General features: G+C 37.3%; 5 protein-coding genes and 1 long non-coding RNA gene across 9 annotated transcripts; 2 read left to right on the top strand and 4 right to left on the bottom strand.

Moving 5' to 3' along the window:
• Nucleotides 7-3,210, bottom strand: LOC104781215 (serine/threonine-protein kinase AFC1-like). Of its 4 annotated transcripts, none has more exons than XM_019244768.1 (13): nt 3,034-3,210; nt 2,614-2,767; nt 2,208-2,388; nt 2,074-2,100; nt 1,778-1,931; nt 1,646-1,694; nt 1,418-1,532; nt 1,117-1,208; nt 829-985; nt 692-756; nt 504-601; nt 310-415; nt 7-205 (listed from the first exon to the last, which is right to left on the bottom strand). In XM_019244768.1, exons 2-13 carry the CDS (start codon nt 2,734-2,736, stop codon nt 11-13), a joined length of 1,362 nt encoding a protein of 453 aa, XP_019100313.1. In that variant the 5' UTR covers nt 2,737-2,767; nt 3,034-3,210; the 3' UTR covers nt 7-10. The 4 variants fall into 4 exon arrangements, with proteins under 4 accessions (XP_019100313.1, XP_019100311.1, XP_019100312.1 ...); XM_019244766.1 differs by having other exon boundaries at nt 2,614-2,783; XM_019244767.1 differs by having other exon boundaries at nt 2,614-2,818.
• On the top strand, nt 3,940-6,507 carry LOC104781217 (diaminopimelate epimerase, chloroplastic). Its single transcript, XM_010505825.1, has 9 exons — nt 3,940-4,326; nt 4,429-4,596; nt 4,690-4,760; nt 4,840-4,897; nt 5,025-5,204; nt 5,296-5,380; nt 5,507-5,566; nt 5,668-5,741; nt 6,225-6,507. The coding sequence occupies exons 1-9, from the start codon at nt 4,045-4,047 to the stop codon at nt 6,339-6,341; spliced, it is 1,095 nt and encodes a 364-aa protein (XP_010504127.1). The 5' UTR covers nt 3,940-4,044; the 3' UTR covers nt 6,342-6,507.
• LOC104781216 (putative leucine-rich repeat receptor-like serine/threonine-protein kinase At3g53590) lies at nt 6,628-12,151 on the bottom strand. Its single transcript, XM_019244770.1, is given in 21 exon segments — nt 6,628-7,124; nt 7,200-7,334; nt 7,453-7,703; nt 7,945-7,996; nt 8,086-8,327; nt 8,330-8,368; nt 8,464-8,622; nt 8,697-9,184; nt 9,343-9,411; nt 9,516-9,599; nt 9,713-9,784; nt 9,853-9,921; nt 10,051-10,119; nt 10,208-10,282; nt 10,401-10,472; nt 10,552-10,623; nt 10,706-10,849; nt 10,991-11,062; nt 11,149-11,220; nt 11,381-11,531; nt 11,623-12,151. Coding segments are annotated over 21 exon segments (2,838 nt in total). The 5' UTR covers nt 11,747-12,151; the 3' UTR covers nt 6,628-6,797.
• Nucleotides 14,180-15,610, bottom strand: LOC109132690. The gene is made up of 2 exons (XR_002037740.1): nt 15,305-15,610; nt 14,180-14,962 (listed from the first exon to the last, which is right to left on the bottom strand). It is a non-coding gene; the product is annotated as an uncharacterized LOC109132690 (long non-coding RNA).
• Nucleotides 16,983-17,773, top strand: LOC104781218 (zinc finger protein ZAT11-like). Its single transcript, XM_010505826.2, has one exon. The coding sequence runs from the start codon at nt 17,125-17,127 to the stop codon at nt 17,653-17,655; it is 531 nt and encodes a 176-aa protein (XP_010504128.1). The 5' UTR covers nt 16,983-17,124; the 3' UTR covers nt 17,656-17,773.
• Nucleotides 17,969-20,341, bottom strand: LOC104781219 (ras-related protein RABE1a). Its single transcript, XM_010505827.1, has 9 exons — nt 20,125-20,341; nt 19,915-20,013; nt 19,482-19,554; nt 19,299-19,399; nt 19,110-19,175; nt 18,844-18,941; nt 18,677-18,739; nt 18,499-18,591; nt 17,969-18,310 (listed from the first exon to the last, which is right to left on the bottom strand). Exons 2-9 carry the CDS (start codon nt 19,985-19,987, stop codon nt 18,068-18,070), a joined length of 810 nt encoding a protein of 269 aa, XP_010504129.1. The 5' UTR covers nt 19,988-20,013; nt 20,125-20,341; the 3' UTR covers nt 17,969-18,067.

Below are 20,416 nucleotides of genomic sequence, written 5' to 3' on the forward strand. Positions count from 1 at the left end.
TTCTTCTTTCTCAGTTCTTGTGATTATATAAAAATGGGTGGGGGCTTGGGTTAAAAGGTATACTTTGTTCCCGGATTCTTGTGAAGAAGGGGTGGTTCAGTGCTTCTCTTGCCTTGAACCTCTCTGATGGATCATATCGAAGCAGCCCTTGTATTAGATCTATCAAATCACCAGCTGAGTGATCCACATGCTGCATTATCAGATTCTGCAAAATGCCAAAAACAAAATTGTGTACCGATTTCAATACTGCACATTAGCGAATGTCAAGTGTCAAAGTTACTTAATTGATTTCACTGAGAGATTATTTACCGGTAACCGGGGAAGTTTCCATACTGCTTTTAAGCTGTCTCTTGATGTCGCACCTTCAGGCCAATCTAACTTTGCACCTCGCCCGAAGTATTTTTCAGAGCGCCGGCTGCAAGAACCGTTTTGAGTTTGATATAAGAAATTACAGTTCAATTTATTTACCGCTGCTGCAAATACGAAGATCTTGCTGTTCTTACTCAGCTCTGAGCACCATATGAGTCGGTAATGGTCCTAAGACCCTTTCCATCATGGCCAAATGCTCCAAGTTTTCATGCGTTTGGAAAAGTGCTTCTCCCTGCAAGTTTCATCCAGGAGAAATGTTTATGAAGAGTTGGTGAGATGAATACTGGTGGACCGAATAACACGAAAAGAGAGAGTTACTCACCGAACAAAGTTCAACAAGTATGCAACCAATACTCCACAGATCACATGGATAGTTCCATCCAACCCCTGTGATAACAATCCAGAATTTCAAATACCGATAGCTTAAAAAAATCATGTGTCAAAGTCATATAAGTCTACCTAGGATAACTTCTGGCGCGCGGTAATGCCTTGTGGATACAATGTAGTTATGGTCTTGATGATCAAACGTTGTACTTCCGAAATCAATGAGCTTGATGGCACTTGACTTGGGCAGGTTTTTGAAGTACGACCCATCTTTCGTGGGTCGTGAAAGAAACTAAAATTTGATGACCACAAAGGAAAAATGTCAACCTACTTGAGTTGTACAAGTTCTTCATGAATGGATATCATAATTTATAAAAGCCCTGAACCTGAATGAGTCCAGATTGGGGATGATTGATTACTCACCTTATAATCAGGTATTTTGATATACTCAGACGACACAAGAAGAATGTTCTCCGGCTTCAAATCCGTGTGAATCAGCCGTAGGTCGTGCATGTCTGTCAGAATAGAATGAACCACATGTAAGAACATTAATAAATAAAAGTCTCCAGAAATAACTGTTTCAGCAATATGCAGTGGTCAAATGAGAAACATTAAGTAATAACTATTAACACCTAAGTCTTGTATCAAAATGTTCCAGAAAGTATAATTTGTGGCACTAATGGGACAACTATATAGAAGAATGGGTCAAGAATAGTCCACACACATGCTACAGACTCCAAAAGTTGTCTGCCAAGCTCCCGAACAAGGTCAATGGGAAATGAACGGTAGCTGTTTTTGCGGAGAAAATCATATAAGCTTGGTCCAAGCTTCTCAAATACCTGTTGAAACCATTTAAACCCATCCGCAAGTTCTTATAACTCACATAATATTCGGGCATGAAGGAAACTTTATTTTCCCCTCAAACTTATCAAGTAAAAGTAACAGTACTTACAATACAAATATGATTACGATAGTCAAACCAATTCCGAATTTGCACACAACTGCAAGGAATCGAAAAGCTTATACCAAATGCAATAAATTTAACGCTTAAAAAAATTAGTAAGAGGAAGAGATATATTCTTACCGAGAACCACCAACATCATGCCTTGTAAGCCTTTGCAACACGTCAATTTCTATCATGGCAGCTTCACGATACTTGTTTATGGAACGTATAACTTTGATTGCTACGACTTCTTTGTTTTTATTATCAAAACATTCCAGTACTTGTCCAAATGTACCTGCAAAAATAAAATCAAACGGATTAAGAAATTACATACAACCCTACTTTTGACTTAAAGCATGCATATTGAACAGAAAGACAAGCAGAATATACACTAATCACAAGAAGTATACAAACACTTTAAGCAAGAGGATACCAACCTTCACCCATTTTGCTGAGAACTTGATCTGCACGCACAATAGAAGAGGCATGTCAGAGTAACGAACTTAACCTCCATGATAAACTCTGTGAAACAGATAAAGATGTGGAAAGACTCTGTAACATTAAGACTCACATCGTGGAGTCAAAGTATCTCCAACAACAAAGACATAATGGCCGTCTTTATCATCTGGTCTCCAGGGAGGAGAGCCCTGACGAGGAAGACCATTATAGAACATGTTGGGATTGGGATAAACAAAATTGGGAACTACTCCACTGGCAAACTCTGGAGCATAGTACAACGGAGGTTGAAATACCTGAAAAAAAAACACACACCAGCTGAAACTTAGCTCAAGCACACCCACAAAAGAAAAGTCTTAATTTTTTAAGTAGTCAACACAATTTTCGCAGTATCATCCAAGATCAGAAACACAGACAATTGAGTAAAATCCAATTTTTTTTCAAAGGACCACAACAAAAGAACAACTCTTTGAAACCAATACAATAGAAAAAGACAAACAATATCTGGATAGTTCAATTACCGAGGGGGGAGGAGGAGGAGGAAGAAGAGGAGCAACATCCCAAGCCAATCGGGGACGTTTCCTGGGACGCTTATCGGCGATCCTATGAGGGAATTCAACATTCCTCTGAGTTTCCAAGATCATCGCGATCGAGCTTGCTTTATCACGATGCACACTGCTTTGCATAAAGCCTTATAAAAAAATAAAAAAAATTGCAAATCCAGAGCTGAAATTCAAAAAATCCAGATATGAACAAAGAGAGAATTGTAATTGAATTCGCTATGAGATTCCGAAATTTAAAAACCCTAATAATCTTCGATTTGGGGAAGATCTATCTNAAAAAAAAAAAAAAAAAAGATAACTAAAAAAGGTGGGAAAAGTAACAGAAAATATATATAATAAAAAAGCATAAGTAATGAATGTAGCTAATAAAAAACTAACCGCAAATCTCTCTCTCGCAGATTGAATTTAAACACTGCCGTAAGTTTTGATCATCGGAATTCAGATCGGGAGATACAAAAAACGCTCACTCAATTTGGAATTGCAGAAAAAAAAATCTCAGGACGAGAAATAATATTTTAACAGCGAAAGAGACTGATTAGAACAGAGAGAGAGAGAGAGAAAGCGAACCTGAAGAAGAAAGAGAACGGCGAAGGATAGAGAGAGAGAGGCTCTTAATGGGCTTTTTTAGTAAGGCCTTCAATTAAATAAATATATCCGTTGCCTGAAAGAACCACGTGTTGTTGTTGTTCAGGGGTAAAAACGACGCGGAGTTCAGTTGTTGAATATAAAAAGAGCACGATGTTTTTACCAAAATCTCTCTCAATATTGGGCTTTTTTATTCAGGGCCTTTTTCATTCGATACCCACCTACTAAATAACGACAAGGAGTTCACTTTTTCCTTATTAAAGAATTGAGAATCTTCTATACATTATCTTGTTTAAACAAATAAATCAAAATTCAATTAAAAAGCAATACATATTAACGAAATAAATTCAGTATAATTTTTTTTAAGGAAAGTTATATATTGGTTTGGTTTAGATTTTACAATTAGAATGAAATGATATATCGGTTTGGGTTTACAAATAAGGTGATTAGGGTTTAGATTTTACAATTCAAACAAAATTATATGTCTGTTTGGGTTTACAAATGAGATGGTTAGGGTTTATATTTTACAATTAGAATAAAATTATATATTGATTTGGGTTTATAAATAAATAGTTTAAGTTTTAAATTTTATAATAATGTATATAGATTTTGTTTCCTTATTTTATAAAGAGGTGAATAAATAGATTCTCAAAATATATTATGAGATGTCAGATTCTTATTGACTTAAAAGTAGTAACCAAAAAAGGGTTCAGTCGTTGAAGAAGTAATTCAAGAGAAACCCAACAATTGTCCATTTTTAATATTGGGTAGTCGTTGAAGGAGGAAAACAATCTGAAAGCAGCAATGGAGATAGCCGCCGTTACTAGCACTGTCTCCCTCGCGCCGCAATCGCGTCAACTGGTGAATGCGTTCTCCAAAAAGCTAGGATCTGTCTCTTCTCTTTCGTTCGGTTTCTTCGAGAAAGAGTATTGCTTTAAGAGCTCTAGGCTTCGCGTGTCTGCTTCAGCCTCCATGGACGCCGTCACTGCCGAGAAAATATCTCCGGCGGCGAGTTTTCTCGACAAGAGAGAAAACGGAGTTCTTCACTTCGTGAAATACCATGGCCTCGGCAATGACTTTATTTTGGTACTCTTTTTGTTCTCCGTTGAACACTCAATATGTAAATTTGACCCGAGATGTATCGGAGTTTTTCAAATTTTGTCTTTTTTTGGGAATTGGGTTTTGTAGGTCGATAACAGAGACTCATCGGAACCTAAGATTACTCAAGAGCAGGCGGCGAAGCTGTGCGATCGAAACTTTGGTGTTGGTGCTGATGGAGTGATCTTTGCAATGCCGGGAGTCAATGGTACTGATTACACAATGAGGATATTCAATTCAGATGGTAGTGAACCAGAGGTGGGCTTTTCTATCATAAAGTCTGTTGATTTTGGAGTTGATATGTTTGAGTGAGTAGTTGAAAGTAATTGGCTTTTGATTTTCTTCTTGTAGATGTGTGGCAATGGAGTTCGATGCTTTGCTAGGTTCATTGCTGAGCTTGAAAACCTACAGGGAAAACATAGGTTTATATACATCTATTGAGAGTTCTGGATTTAGGCATGCTTGAATAATCTCTGAACTCTTCTTTATTTGTTTGGATAGTTTTACACTACATACCGGTGCTGGCCTGATTGTTCCAGAAATTCAAGATGATGGACAGGTATATCATTTGGATTGGTGTCTCATTTGAGGTTTAGTTGTGTTCAAAATGATGGACACAGTTTTAATTTTTTTATCTTTTTTTCTTTGTCTTGTTGTTTACTGCATTGTGATTGATATGGGTACAGGTTAAGGTTGACATGGGGACACCAATTCTTAAAGCACAAGATGTGCCCACGAAATTGCCAGGGAACAAAGGTGAAGCTGTTGTTCAAGCAGAGCTAGTTGTTGATGGAGTAAGCTGGAATGTGACGTGTGTTAGTATGGGCAATCCTCACTGTATCACATTTGGTAAAAAGGGTGGACCGGTGCGTGTTTGCTTGCTAGACTTCTAGTTATATTATTTGTCTACACATGGAACTTCTCATCATTTGTAGTTTTCCTTTGTGTGTCAACCAGAGTCTGAAAGTTGATGATTTGAACTTACCAGAGATTGGTCCAAAGTTCGAGCATCATGAAATGTTCCCAGCTCGAACTAACACAGGTTAGTGGGAATTCATGTGCAGATTCATCCAGATTTCCATGGATAGATCATAGATACAGCAAGACTTCTCTGTATTTGGATTTATACCCCTCAAATTTTCTTACTGTTCTTTGTGTTTATCTGCAGAATTTGTTGAGGTCTTATCACGTTCTCATTTGAAAATGCGTGTGTGGGAGCGTGGAGCAGGTCAGCTGATTCCCCCAAATCTTCAAATAATTTTCTTAGTTGATTATCAACAGTCTCTGTATCCCTATATGCTTAATGCATAAGCATAATTAAAACTGCAGGAGCAACTCTGGCCTGTGGAACCGGAGCTTGTGCTCTGGTTGTTGCAGCAGTCCTTGAAGGTCGAGCCAACAGGGTAAGTTTGGAATTTCAGAACTAAAAAGTAGATAACAGTTTGCAAAATGGTACATTTTTAGATTATACAATGGTATGCAACTCCTAGTCCTCCATATATACACATAAATTATGATACTTGAGGGAAAAAGATGTGCGTAGATAAACAGAATAGTGGATTAGCGTTTTTAAGCTCTTCTTAAGAAACCTGACTGTTGCAATGAATGGTTAGATGATTTGATTGGTAGGCGATTGATGAGATTATGATCTTACAAAGTAGTTTTCATTTCTTGTATATTCTTTTGAGCTTAAATGGGCTTCATGTCTTGTGGGAGAATCTTGTATTCCTTTTTTGGGTTTCTTCACTCTCACTTACTACTATTGGGTTTATACCTCGATAGAGATGTGACAGACACAAATGTTATTAGCTGCATGAGGTTATACATATACATGTTGACCTTAAAAGCTCCTCTTATATTTTGTGTATTGGTTTATGGTGGAACAGAAATGCACGGTGGATCTACCAGGCGGACCATTGGAAATAGAGTGGAAACAAGAAGACAACCATATCTACATGACGGGTCCTGCGGAAGCTGTTTTCTACGGATCAGCGCTGCTCTAATGGTCCTTCACAGTTGATGACTTGTCCTCTCACTGTTGTTGTTCTTTTGGGGTCTGTTTTCTAATCCAAACGTGCTAAGCTCTTACCTGTCCTGCCTAGATTGTGTTTCATGAATTTGTTTATGCACTTCTGTTGTTTCAGAGTAAAATTCCAAACCTTTTGAATTGTTGCATGTTCATAGTTCAAATATTTTTTTCTTTTTCTCGGAGTATAACTCTCTACACTGATGGTTAAACTTGAATCTCCAGCAGACCAGAAACTGTCCCAGGCCGTGGTTGTACATTAAGACTTGGATTTAGTATATAACATCTAAAAGAGAATACAAAAACACATGACTCGGGAAATTTGATCACTGGTTAGAATCAGGACAACAGAAGTGGTTTCATAAAATCTCCTAAATATAATAATACAACTCTCATTGGTCTGAAGTTAGCCCCTATCTCACACAAAGTTCTGTCAACGAGGTTTTACTGCGTGGAAAAATCCACTGTCCAAGTCACTACCGGGGAGTAAAGACAACGGCGAGGGTACAGAAGAAGATGACGACGATGTTTTGGTGCAGATTAATTTCGTTGTTTCTGAAAACATATCTGGTTCTTGCACAAATTGGCAAATACCTTCAAGTTCCTTCACCACTTTTGACATAGGTGGTCTCGTCTCTGGTCTATCCTCACAACACCATAACGCCAATTCTGCCAACTTCTTCACTTTTTCGGGCGAACATTGTCCCATCCGACGATCCGCCACTGACAGAACCGTTCCACATTCATATGCCATCCTCACCTATATCACATAAACCTCAGATATTTAGCTAGCTCCATTATCAGGTTTGCGTGAGAGCTCAGTTAAGAAAAGTACCTCGCGGATAATATGTGTACCCTCAAAGAATGGGTGCATTCCAGTCAAAAGCTCAAGCAACACTACTCCGAAGCTGTACACATCGCTCTTCACCGTCAATTGCTGAGTCATGAAGTACTCTGGATCCAGATATCCCTGAGCATACATAATTCTCAAAATGTCATATCTGAGGAGTAAAACATGTTCTGTTTTTTCAAAAGCCACATGTTATATGTGACCAAAATATCGATTAGTATGCTATTTTGGAACTCACCGGTGTTCCTCTCACTACTGTCGATACATGGGCGGGCTCAGCATCTCCCTCCCCAAAAGCAGGAGCCAACCGTGACAGTCCAAAATCAGCAACTTTGGCACGAAGCTGACAGTCCAAGAGTATATTGCTGGTTTTGATATCTCGGTGAATAACAGGCGGATTTGCTTCAGTGTGAAGGTAAAGAATCCCTTTAGCTGAACCCAAAGCCACATGTGACCTCTTGCTAAAGCTCAATGTGTCTATAGCAGTAGCTGCATGATAATGTTTAACCACTGATAATGTTAAAAAAAAACTCGAAGGAATCCAAAAAATTTAAAAATTCCCGAGTAACTGGAAAAGCCGCTAAAGTGGCAGAATTCGGGGGGGAGGCGGGACACTGCGGTCTTCTGGTCGAGACCGATCCAGGAACCCTACCCTTTTCCCTTTCACACACTTTTCATCCTCACAGCGACTTATAGTATATAAGAAGAACTTGGAGGAATATATTCTTACCTGAAAGCCAATCACGCACATTGCCATTAGGCATATACTCATAAACCAGCATCTGTGCATGCATGAACCAAAACAGAACACCTAGGTGGATTAGTCATAAATATAAAGCTAAATAACAACTGCATATGAAAAAGGACGTACCTGTTCCCCAATGTCACTACTGTAGCCAAGCAGTGACACAAGATTCCGGTGATGTAACCTTGAAAGTAAATCTATCTCATTCAGAAACTCTTTCTCGCTCTGCAGAGAAGTTTCTTCTCCTCGTTTGATGGCAACTTCGGTTTTATTTGGCAAAATGCCTTTGTAGACCTTTCCATAGCTACCTCTACCAATCATTGTGGAGCTATCAAAACCATTAGTTGCATCCGACAGTTCTATAAACTGAACTTCTTCACCCCTTGGATTTCCCGAGATATCGCCCTGTCTGGAAGACATAAAAAAGAGTCCTTAGTTTCATGGTAATAGGAAAAAACAAAGTCAATCAGTACTGATATAAAGATCCATTGTCGAGTTGCTTACAAACACGTTTTTTGGTGGATGTATGCGTTCTCTCACCACGTTTCCTAACATATAGAAGTGTTGCACTCACTGATAACACAGTGGCAGCGACGATAGAGCCTGCTACTATCATCATCCATACAACCACATTAAATCTACTCGTTTGAGCTAACAAATAATCTGCATCCAAAAATTTAAGTATAAATATCATTAAAATATCCATATTGTTAAAAGATTAGGTCCAAAAACTCTACCATATGGTCCTTGAAGAGGGAAGTCCAGCAGCTCATAGGGTCCAAAAAAGTCAGTTTTATTAAAACTCCATGACATAAACCTGTCTCTAATACGTATGACTTCATCCTTGTTGAATGTCATTTTGCCTTTTGGAACTATCTTTAAGTACATCCTTAGACGCAGCCTGTTTTCATCAACAAGTCTATCGATTGCTAGTTGATGAGTTTCCAACTGGAGCGACGTTGTTATATACTCAATGAATTGGTGTTTAATATATGGAGTGAAGAAAAAGAAGCTAGGGCTCTTTAGCCTATAATCAATCGAAAGAGGTGCTGTACACAAACAGATTCCTGGGGAAACTTGCACATTCTCAAAGGGACATGACACATTACTATTGCAGGTTGTATTTGAGTTTGTAGATGTTTGCTTTTTCTCGCCGCAGATGTATTGGAAGAATTGTTTAACGATGGGAATGCTTGTACTCTTGCAGACTGGGTTGCCACGAAGACTGTGACACAAAGGTTAAAGAAAGAGCTTTAGTTTTATAACCAAAACATATAGAACAAGAACATAACTAAATTAAATTAGACTATAATGCCAAGACAAGAGAATGCAGTTTGGTCCAAAATATTTAACTTGCTCCCAAATATGAACAAAGAAACTCACTATAGGGTAACATTGTCCGGTGTTCTCAGGTTTCCTGTGGCATCAGAGAAGTTATTGTTCCTGAGATCACTGTGCATACATCCAAAATAAGTTTTCAGCCTCTGAGAATGAAGTATAAACTAGGAAACTATTGAGTATTACATAAAAAGAAAAACAAAGACTCAAGTTCATACACTTGCAGCTTGTTGTTCTCGAAAGACTTGTCTTGCCAAAGTTCTGTTGTGACAGAACCAGATAAACTGTTGTTCTCAAGTGAACTGTGATAGATGAAACAGAATATCTTACTAAGTACTTATAGATGATTGGAAAGTGCAAAAAAATAAGATGACTTTGAAAAATTAATCTCAATGATCAATTAATGTTTACATACAGTAATTGAAGGGAACCCAACTCCGAGAAACTTGGTGGTATAGAACCAATAAGGTTGTTATAAGAAAGTTCACTGCAGCAAAACTCAGCTATTATGTTAAGTAAACTGTCAAAAGGAGTAAAATTTGGATAAATGCATACATTGTTGTCATTTTGTCAGAAAGCTTGGATTCTGGTATAGTGCCGGTGAGGCTGTTCCAACTTAGATCTCTGTAAATAAAATGAAGATGATATAAAAGTGGACTCATTTGTTCCCTATAAACAAGGTTCAAGAACCAGTAAAAAGAATCACACAATGACACCATTTTACACAAATAGCAAACATATATAGACACTTACAGATAGCTAAGATTTTGTATCCCGCTTAAGTCAGGAATTGATCCTTGCAGTCCACAGTTCCTTAAGCTTCTGCCAAGTTGAAAATATGAAGGTACAACTAGTATTAGAAAAACGCACCCATTTGAAACATATTGCTAAAAAGCTCATATAGTCTTACAGTTTTACTAATCTAGAAAAGTTCCCATAAGCCATTGGAATCTCAGAACCTTCGAAGTTGTTGTTATCCAGCTGACTGCATAAGTAGATCACTAGCTTAGCAACTTTGCAAAAAAATATCAAAAATTTAAGGAAAAAGAATCATCCTTTCCCAGTTAATGGAATGGGAAGAATATGTGGGAGAAGGCACATACAGTATGGTCAGTGATGGTAATCCAGCTAACTCTAGCGGCAATGTCCCAGTCAAGTTATTGTTGTCCAGTATCCTACAAGATTTCTTCCATCAATATAAACACTTTAAAGACTGTATCCAAATGTGAAATCAAGAAAGCAAACAAAACTCACAGGTGTGCAAGGTTGGTCAGTTTGGACAGCTCAACCGGAATTTCTCCGGTTATCGTGTTATTGTTGAAGTGACTGAGACCCAAAAGCTACTGGTGAGTAATGTATGAACTGCTGATTATGCTATGAAGAAGATAATACTTAAAGATAAACTTACAGATGTTTTATACTTCTCAAGTTTCCAAATGAAGATGGAACTGAACCTGTTATGTTGTTTTCATCTACTTGAAGCCTGTTTAGGTTTTGAAGATTACCAAGTTCAGGAGGTAAACTACCCGTGAACTTGTTCCCATTCAACAGTCTGTCCAAATAATATAGCAAAAAAAATTATTGAAGTGGCATGCTATGCTTTCTTCAGTCCAAAGCCTTCTTTAAAAGATGAAAAAAAAAACAGAACAAGAAGACAAAAGAAAATAAAGATGCATAATGTGATCCAACTTACAGGAGTTTCAAGGAAGAGAGTTTTCCTATCTCCAAAGGAACATTCCCAGTCAGGTTGTTCCACATCACATTACTTCAAAGTTGGCAACACAAGAGCAAATAAAATTTTCAGTATACATAAAAACCAAATGAAACAATTCTTTAAACTCTGTATCTTACAGAATTTCAAGAAACGATAACTGGCCAACTTCAGGAGCCAGCTCTCCAGATAAATTCAGCCTCATCAATCGGCTACAACACAATATGTAAATAACATGAGTTTCAGTATAATACTTGCAAGAATGACACCAGGACTCTGCATTATTGATGCATAAACTATCTACCTTGGCAGAAAAGACCAAAAATAAGAAGAAAAAAAAATGTGACAGATGGTAATACAAGAGAGACATACAGCTCCTGGACGTGAAAGTGTCCATCATCATGTGAGCTCTCGAAGCATATTATGCCAGTCCAGTTTGACTTGCACGGGTCACCCTTTGCCCAATTACTTAAATTTCTCATAGGATCAATTAGACTCCTTTTGATCTCCCTCAAAGCACTTGCTACAAAATGGATATAAAATATTAGCAAAATTCTGAAAAGCAGTCTCCACTTTGTAGAATGAGTATGAAATATTGGGGAAAAAATGATCACCTTCTGAAGGATCTGTTTTTGAATCAGCTGCCTGAAGCAGAAGGCAACAACAAAATGTAACCAGAAATACTGAACCATATGTTCTTGAACTCATCACGATACCTAGAAAAGGAAGACAGATCATACTTTCTCCTGTTCTAGCACACAGAAATATACATGGGGGCGATCAAAGCTTAGATGAAATCACATTTCATAAGAAAAATTCTGGGTCAAGGCCAATAAAGTTATGATCAAGTCACCAGAAGAATGAATAATCAAGAAACAATGTTTGGCTGAAGATTAAAGAATTCATAAAAGATTAATCCCCGGAAATTTCTTTGAAACCAAGGAAAAGAACAAGTCTTAGTGGTCATTAGACATAGTTGTGTCCATAAAGACACTGCTGGAAACAGAAACCTCATAATGACAGTGATCTAATGAGTTAACAAAACAAACCAGAAAGAGACTACATAAGAAAAGGTCAACAAGGGTTCTATTGTATATCTTTATTCAATGAAATGGATTTTGAAACTTTCTCATTAAGATTGGACTTTACTTGATGAACCTATATCTCCTGCAGTTCCCCTGTATAGATCATTGAAGCGGCTAGGGAAGACATTGAACATCAATTATAAAAAGTTGTCAATTTTATAATCCTTTAAATTCAGTTGCAGACTGGTTGTCCACTTAGGCTGACCTTGTCATAAAAGTTATGACCCTTATTGTTAACCTACATTGATCCGGTTTACAAAGAGCAAGCCAACACAATAGTAAATAAGTTAGCAAAACTTCGATCGAACATAGAACAAAATTGACTGAATAATTGGTGGGTTGAGCCAGGCCCGTGCAGTAGTGCAACGCATGGGCGACTCGTGAAAGACCAGGTAGCAAGCTACCTTAATGGGCTTTCTCCCTTAAAATAGAGTTAATATCGTGTGAGCCGATGGCCCACATATCAGATATTAAACTGATAAGAACAGATACTACACTTGATCTTAGCCAAAAGGCCGAGAAAGGTATGATTTGTACGTCGTGCTCGGCTTCTGATTTATACTACCAAGGTTATGACCAACGCCCTCTAACTTGTCGATGTGGGACTTTTAGAAAAATTTCACTTTGGTTTTTCTACTCTTTACGCATCTTTTTTTAAGTCGACGACAAAACAATACTACAGATTCTGTTTGTACACATCTTTATTCTCTCTGTGCGTTATTTCCCATTGTCCATTGATCACAGAACTACGTAAACCCAGAGGAAAGGTGGAACTGGAAACTTATATAAATACCAAAAAAAACAATATTGGAGGAGCTTTCTTGCTCAGGGAATTAATGCTGCTTCCATTGAGCGCACTAAAATGATGCTTGAATTAGGCAATTTCCTAGTACAATCTGAGATGCTATATATTATGTTTGCTTTTGAATCCTGGTGGGAAGTTTATGTTGTTAGAGAAGTTCCAAGATTTAGGTTTTGTTCTTTCTTCCTTCCGTCTCCAATGTTGTGTTTGTATCTCATTTGCAGAAAATAGGCTGTTTCCAACGATTTGTGCTCAGATTCTGTTTGTATTCATATCCTTTTCTTGGTCTTAACTGACATTATAGATTCAAATTCCAAGAAAACACCTTTTGTCTACCATTGAGAGAGTTGTCAGAAGAAAAACGTTAGTATTTTGATGGTACAACAAAGAAACAAAAGAAAATTCTAATAGCTAAGTACAATCAAGAGCATATTCATCTGATCAAATACTTACGACTTCATATGTAGCTTCGACAAGACTTGATTTAATTCAGTAGATGGTAACAAATGGCTTTCCCTAAAGAGCCGTTATTTGGCTTTCAATCACTCACATAGACCACACTTCCCTAAGCAGCTCATATCTTGCATTTGTAACTACTGCACCTATCTGCTCAACTTGCTGCTTCACATTCCTGTTCTGTATAGAAATTGGTGACAGCAATACGTTTTCAATGATTGGATGTAAGAAAAGAATCTGATTCTCCAGCTCTTCATCGCTCGTGTCTCCTATTCTTTGTATCATAGACTGATAGACGCATTTCTTGACATTCTAGGATGTCTCCTTCTACCTCTGCAACTCTCTCTCTCTCTCTCTCTCTCTCTCTCTGCGACATTGGTAACGCCTGATAACTTCTGCTTTCGATATGCTCTGATGAGAAACAAACAAAAAAAGTATAGTGAGTGCACATATAAGCAAAGCAAAAAGATGGATTTTATTTTTTAAAGCTCTTCCAGGACAGCTCTAGGGACATCATCAGAACAGAACTCATCCGGTGTAAAGTTGCAGAGTATTCGGAAGACATATTGATGGGCATAGTTATGCATCAGTACTCAAGAAAGATGTTATGTGATTCAAGAAAGCTTAATCAGTAACTTATAAAGAGTGGTAAAATAGTATTGAGATGCAGCTTAGTAGACCCGTTGACTAGCTAGCATGATGATTTGAGTGGCTAAAGAGCTCAGGCTGATTGAAAAATCTGCAGATTCACTTTCAGATGTGCATCATCAGATGTCCATACATATAAAAATATGAAGTTCTTCTCTAGTAACTTTTTATCGTATAATCTGGCTCTTATTTTCAAAACTTTACATTTCACCTAGAAAGATATCTTAATTGGCTTTCACCCTTAAAAAATAAAGTTAATATCGTGTGAGCCGATGGCCCACATATCAGATATTAAACTGATAAGAACAGATATGATTTGATTTGATTTGAACAGATATCAGACAAAAGAAATAGCCGAGAAAGGTATGATTTGAAAGTAATGCTCGGCTTCTTATTTATACTACCAAGGTTATGACCAACGCTCTGTAACTTGTCGATGTGGGACTTTAGAAAATTAGATTCTTTACGCATCTATGAACAAACCGCCTTTTTTTCAAAGACAATCAATTGCTCACGTTGCCCCTGTTGTTGGCAGATTTCTTTTGTCTTTTAATTTTTTTTTTTTTGTGGCAAAAGGTTATCTCTTGTATTCAAGGCTATTGTAACAGTACAATTGAGTTTCTATAATGAAAATTCACAGTTTACAAAAAAAAAAATCAATTGCTCACGCTGCATCCAGAATGTTCAACGAACCAACACATGCTAAGCCTAGACTTCCCCAAGTTAGTTATTATTATTATTTATTTATTTGGTACCACGACATGTTTTTGATATCATATTGACCGTGTCTCTGTACCTAAATTCATACTGAGCACTATAACTGCAGACTGCAGTTTATACAACAAAAGTGCAATGGACGTCTGTGAACTGAGCAGCATAAACCTCTCATCTTACAGTAATACTTCAAGAGAAGATAAAAGCAGGTAACAAATTTCTAGATATATACTCTGCTCTTTGAATTAGCTGCCAAAAAAAGAACAAAACATAAAGAAATTTACATACAACACTTAAACATGTATAACACCAAGAGTTTGGTAAGTTTCAGAATTGATTTCCCTTACAACTCTCGTTAAACTTAAATCTGATGAATACAGATAAAATATCAAGAACAAACCAAATAACAAAGCCAAAACTATCCCTGTGAACGAGTTCTAGAGCCTCCCCTACTCTCCCATGCCAAATCAAACCCAGTATACCTTATAAACCCCATCAGTTTCTTTCTCAACTATATATAAACCAGTTGAATAGCTATGCAGCCAGTCATTTTACACAAGACTCGAGCTATAAAAAAGAAAAGAAAGATACCATCTCGCTGTGATTCACAGTTATGTCCTTCATGTCTTAACAATATCACACCAATCCATTTTGAAATGCAATGACCACAACAGCCCACTTACTTTAAGATTGAACATAGAACAAAATTGACTGAATAATTGGTGGGTTGAGCCAGGCCCGTGCAGTAGTGCAACGCATGGGCGACTCGTGAAAGACCAAGTAGCAAGCTACCTCAATGGGCTTTCTGTCTTAAAAATAGAGTTAATATCGTGTGAGCCGATGGCCCACATATCAGATATTAAACTGATAAGAACACATACTACACTTGATCTTAGCCAAAAGGCCGAGAAAGGTATGATTTGAAAGTAATGCTCGGCTTTTTATTTATACTACCAAGGTTATGACCAACTATCTTTAACTTGTCGATGTGGGACTTTAGATAATAAGATTCTTTACACAATCTATGTGCAAAGTAAACCGCCTATTTTTAAAGACAATATCTATTTGCTCAAGCTGCATCCAGAATGTTCAACGCTCTTTAAACAAAACATAAAGAAACAGCAGTTTCTAAACACGCAATGCCAAACCAAACGTAGCCCTGTGAATGAGTTGTAGACCCTTCTCTACTCTCCCATGCCAAACCAATCCCAGGATATCGTATAATCCCCCATCAGTTTCTTTCTGAACTATATAAGCCAGTTGAATAGCTGTGTAGGCAACCATTTTACACAAGACTCGAACTAAAAAAGAGAAAACCATCTTGTTGATTCACAGGTATGCCCTTATCACGTCTTATCAATATCATGCCAATCCATTTTTTTTTTTTAATTGCATTAATCACCACAGCCCACTTACTATAAGATCTCGTGTGTTGTGTTCATAGAAAAGGACTTACCTTTGTTGATGCAAAACCATATCACAATTTAAATATAAAGAGCCTCACCAAGGCAATAGACCTGAGAAGTAACTCAGTAAGACCACAGAACTCATAAGACAAACAAAACATTCATTTTTGCCAAAATTTTAGGACCAAACAAAAATACATCAGATTGTAGCCATACGCACGCTGTTTACTAAAACAGCTTTGGATCAACCCAACACAACGTTGTCGTTTGTACTTTGTCCAAAAGAAAAAGACTAAAACCACAATCCAAATCCGGATTAGTCGCCGTCACGATTCCATCATTGATGACGTCTACATGTAATCACACATCTGTAGATAAGGGCCTGGATACATCCCAATAGCAATCATTTTGACTTCCAAGAATGCAATCATTTTGACTGTTACTTTGACTTTCTTTTTGGTTCATATGTATTTAGTCCATTCTAATACTCTTCTCCACGTGCTCATTTACGTTCTAAAGTCAATAAGAAATCACGAAGCCACCAATAAAAATTATGTGCAACTAAAGATTTTTAAACATTTTATAACTGGAATATCTTTGGCAGACCAAAGAGAATTATTCGTTTTATTTAACAAAATGTGACTTCTCGGTTACCAAACCAAAGAAAATGCGACTGTTAGTAGTCTAGTCTATAATATCTTAACATGTTGTGTGTTGTTGTCCTTGTCAAACCAGCATTGCTGCTTCGATTTATTTGAATAGAGAGTTTTTAAACGACTTACTTTTTTTTTTTTGGGTCAAATAAAAAAAGTCAACTACTCTGAAACCTTCTTTATTTTTTTGCTTATAAATACATTACTCCATGAATACGTTACAAAAGATCTTACTCTCCTTCTCACATTTTCTAGGTGAACCAACAAACCAACCAAAACCTAAAAATTAATCTCTACTTCGCTCTATCGTGTTCTTTTCTCTTCTCGACATACAACAATCCGAATAAGAAACATGAAGAGAGACCGGTCCGACTACGAAGAATCCGTGAAGCATATAGACATTGTGAAAAGTCTAATGATGTTATCTCAGAGTTTTGTTGTCAAGCAAATCGATGTAAAGCAATCTACCGGAAGCAAAACCAATCATAACAACCACTTCGAATGCAAAACGTGTAACCGGAAGTTTGATTCGTTCCAAGCTCTCGGAGGTCATAGAGCTAGCCACAAGAAACCTAAGATGAGCGTTGACCAAGAACAGGTGAAGCATCGTAACAATGAGAATGATATGCACAAGTGTTCAATCTGCGATCAAATTTTTGGTACCGGTCAAGCTCTAGGCGGTCATATGAGAAAGCATAGAGCGAGCATGATGACCGAACAATCGGTTATCCCTTCTTCTCTTGTTTATTCCAGACCGGTTTTGAATCGATGCAGTAGCAGCAAGAAGATCTTGGACTTGAATCTAACTCCATTGGAGAATGATCTTGTGTTTATCTTTGGGAAGAATTTGGTTCCGCAAATTGATTTGAAGTTTGTGAATTAGTAGGCTTTTTCATTTATTTAATTTTTGTAAATTTTCTATCTTGCCAAACATTATCTCATTCTTTATGTCATGTATGTAAAACACAATTTGTTTGAATAAATCATTTGAATTCTTTCAATGACTGATAAAATATTAATCGTTAAAACAGGACTATTTTCGAACCTACACCAAACACACCCATTCACAATAAAACAGATTTCAATTTAAGGCTTCGGTAAACACTTAATTCCTAACATACGAGACCACGCTCCCTCACCAAAACCTTTTAACATGGATGGTATAAAAGTCGTACCAGTTTCAGAGTATAATTCAATAAGAAGAAGATCATTGGTGTGCTACTGATAAACTGATATATTAGATGTCAGAGAATCCATCCCGGAAAATATGGAATTCGAATTGTGTCCTTCAGACACTATACCATTAGGAGGAAAGAGAGAATTTCAAAGAATACGTAGAAACACCACCATCTCATAAAAGCAAAAGAAGATTGATTTCTTTTCCTTTTTTTTTTTGTTCTTTCCAAAGGTAAAAAAAAATACCATATGTCTCTTTTCACTAGCTGGATTCTTGATGGCCAGCCGCAACATGCTGATTTCTGAGTAGCTTGCGATGTTCCTGCACCTTGGTCCGATTGGTTGATTTTGATTGTTTGTGGCTACAAAATGATAAGAACAATCCGGCCATGTTAAAATCGTTGATACACACCGTAATCGTGATTTTACACAATACTTCAGGGATTTATCTTGGGATACTAAAGCTCTAAACTTGTTACTCTATAGATCCTAATTGCAATGTATGATGATGATGATGAGGGTGAAAATAAAATCTAAAGCTCAAACGTACCTCAGCCTTTGCATCAGTATCTGCAAGTCTTTGCTTAATGTCTTTAGCAATTGAGAAGAAAACTTCTTCAACGTTTAAGTTAGTCTTGGCACTCTGCAAGAGAAAACTCATCGAGGTGAACCAAATCAAAATCATACGATTAGTAGGAGAAAAATTCAAATCGAGAACCACAACGTACAGTCTCGAAAAACTTGATTCCGTATTCATCTGCAAGAGCTTGGCCCTTAGATGTTGGCACAGCCTGGAGAAACAAAACAAATCGGTGTATCAGCCAAAGAAAAAAAAGAAAAAAACAATAAATAGACTAGTAGGAAGATACAAGGGAAGGGTGAAAGAAAGACTGACTCTTTTGCTTTCATCCATATCAGCTTTGTTCCCAACTAAAATCTTGTTGACATTATCAGAAGCGTGCTGCTCAATGTTACGGATCCAATTCCTGATGTCTGGAGTTGAAGAAAAACAAAGGATTGAAAGGATCGAAGAGTAAGAGATTAGTTGAATCGATAGAAAAAAACAGACTGAGAAAATATGAACTTTAGAACTAATTGCAAAGCACAAGGCCTAGAACAGAACTAATCAGACTGCAATGTAAAAGCTAAGAAAGTCATTACTGTTGAAAGATGATTCATCAGTGACATCATACACAAGCAAAATGCCCATGGCTCCACGGTAGTAAGCTGCAATAAGAAGAAACCAATTAGGCAGGTGAATAATTCAGAAACGATGCATAAACAAGTAAACAACAGTACGAGAAACTGGAAAGCAAAGGGGCATATCCTAAAGCAAAATGGAAGACACACCAGTTGTGATAGTGCGGAACCGCTCCTGTCCTGCAGTATCCCAGATCTGCAGCTTAATTCTCTTCCCATCGAGCTCTATAGTCCTTATCTTGAAATCAATACTGTCAAATACAAAACACAACTTAAGTGGGGGGGGGAACAGAAAACCACATAGGGAATACGTGTTAACAGACAATGACATACCCAATAGTTGTAATGAAACTGGTTGTAAACGAGCCATCAGAGAAACGTAAGAGGAGGCAACTCTTACCCACACCTGGTACAAGAGATAGACAAAGAAGAGACTTTTGAATAAAACCATTGGAACATCATGAAAACAGTTACAGCTATCAATAAAAAGGAAACAATCAATCAATTTGGCTCAAGGTGGGTACATACAATGTTAAGACCATTTGCGACAAATTCTGAATCAACATACATTCTAAGCTGATGAAATTCAAATTAAGTGTAATATGGTGTTACTAAATCACATTATGGACTAATCGTAAATGGACGATCCAAAAACTCAAAGCGTATCAACAAGAGAATCATGAGAAAGGTAAAGAAACAGACTGAATGAAAAAATGCAAGGAACAAAAGGCAAAAGATGACGATCTGAATGATGAAGGAAACATACCGCTGTCTCCGATCAACAGAAGTTTAATGAGGTAATCGTAATCAGCACGAGCTCTAGAAGGAGGAGCAGCCATCTTCTTAAACAAAATCAAAGTTCTAGCTGAATAAACAAATCAACACTGGTACGTAAGCCAATAGGGAGAGACAAATTCAAATCGAGAATCATGAACGTATAAAACACTGAAATATAATCGAAAGGGAGAAGAAGTACCAGATCTAACTCAGGGAAGACGAATCGTCAGAACGGAGCAATACAGTAGTAACCGGACGGCCGTTGAATTGTTTTTTAATTTCTTCTCCCGATCGGATTTTTTCGGAGATTCAGAAGAGCCTTTTTTTTTTTTTGGTTTGAGAGAAGAAGGAGAAGAAGAGGGAATAGATCTGGACCGTTAGATATTGTTCGTGATGGAGATCTGTGTTTGGCCGGGGCTCGTGGTCTTCGGTTACGGTTTTTATAAAACACTTAATACGTTGCCGTTTTGATATTTTTTTAAACAAACGGG

The sequence above is a fragment of the Camelina sativa genome, chromosome 4 (genome assembly GCF_000633955.1).
Source record: "Camelina sativa cultivar DH55 chromosome 4, Cs, whole genome shotgun sequence".
NCBI lineage: Eukaryota > Viridiplantae > Streptophyta > Magnoliopsida > Brassicales > Brassicaceae > Camelina > Camelina sativa.

Bases quoted from the DNA above. Each gene is read 5' to 3' on its own strand.
- LOC104781215 (XM_019244766.1), bottom strand. From the start codon at position 2,778: ATGCAAAGCAGTGTGCATCGTGATAAAGCAAGCTCGATCGCGATGATC. The intron at 2,389-2,613 runs GTAATTGAACTA...TTTTTTTTTCAG, and splicing joins CTCCTCCTCCTCCCCCCTCG to GTATTTCAACCTCCGTTGTA. The intron at 2,101-2,207 runs GTGAGTCTTAAT...TTGTGCGTGCAG, and splicing joins AGATACTTTGACTCCACGAT to ATCAAGTTCTCAGCAAAATG.
- LOC104781217 (XM_010505825.1), top strand. From the start codon at position 4,045: ATGGAGATAGCCGCCGTTACTAGCACTGTCTCCCTCGCGCCGCAATCG. The intron at 4,761-4,839 runs GTTTATATACAT...TTGTTTGGATAG, and splicing joins AACCTACAGGGAAAACATAG to TTTTACACTACATACCGGTG. The intron at 4,898-5,024 runs GTATATCATTTG...ATATGGGTACAG, and splicing joins AAATTCAAGATGATGGACAG to GTTAAGGTTGACATGGGGAC.
- LOC104781218 (XM_010505826.2), top strand. From the start codon at position 17,125: ATGAAGAGAGACCGGTCCGACTACGAAGAATCCGTGAAGCATATAGAC.
- LOC104781219 (XM_010505827.1), bottom strand. From the start codon at position 19,987: ATGGCTGCTCCTCCTTCTAGAGCTCGTGCTGATTACGATTACCTCATT. The intron at 19,400-19,481 runs GTATGTCATTGT...TGTATTTGACAG, and splicing joins AGTTTCATTACAACTATTGG to TATTGATTTCAAGATAAGGA. The intron at 18,740-18,843 runs GTCAGTCTTTCT...TTGTTTCTCCAG, and splicing joins ATATGGATGAAAGCAAAAGA to GCTGTGCCAACATCTAAGGG.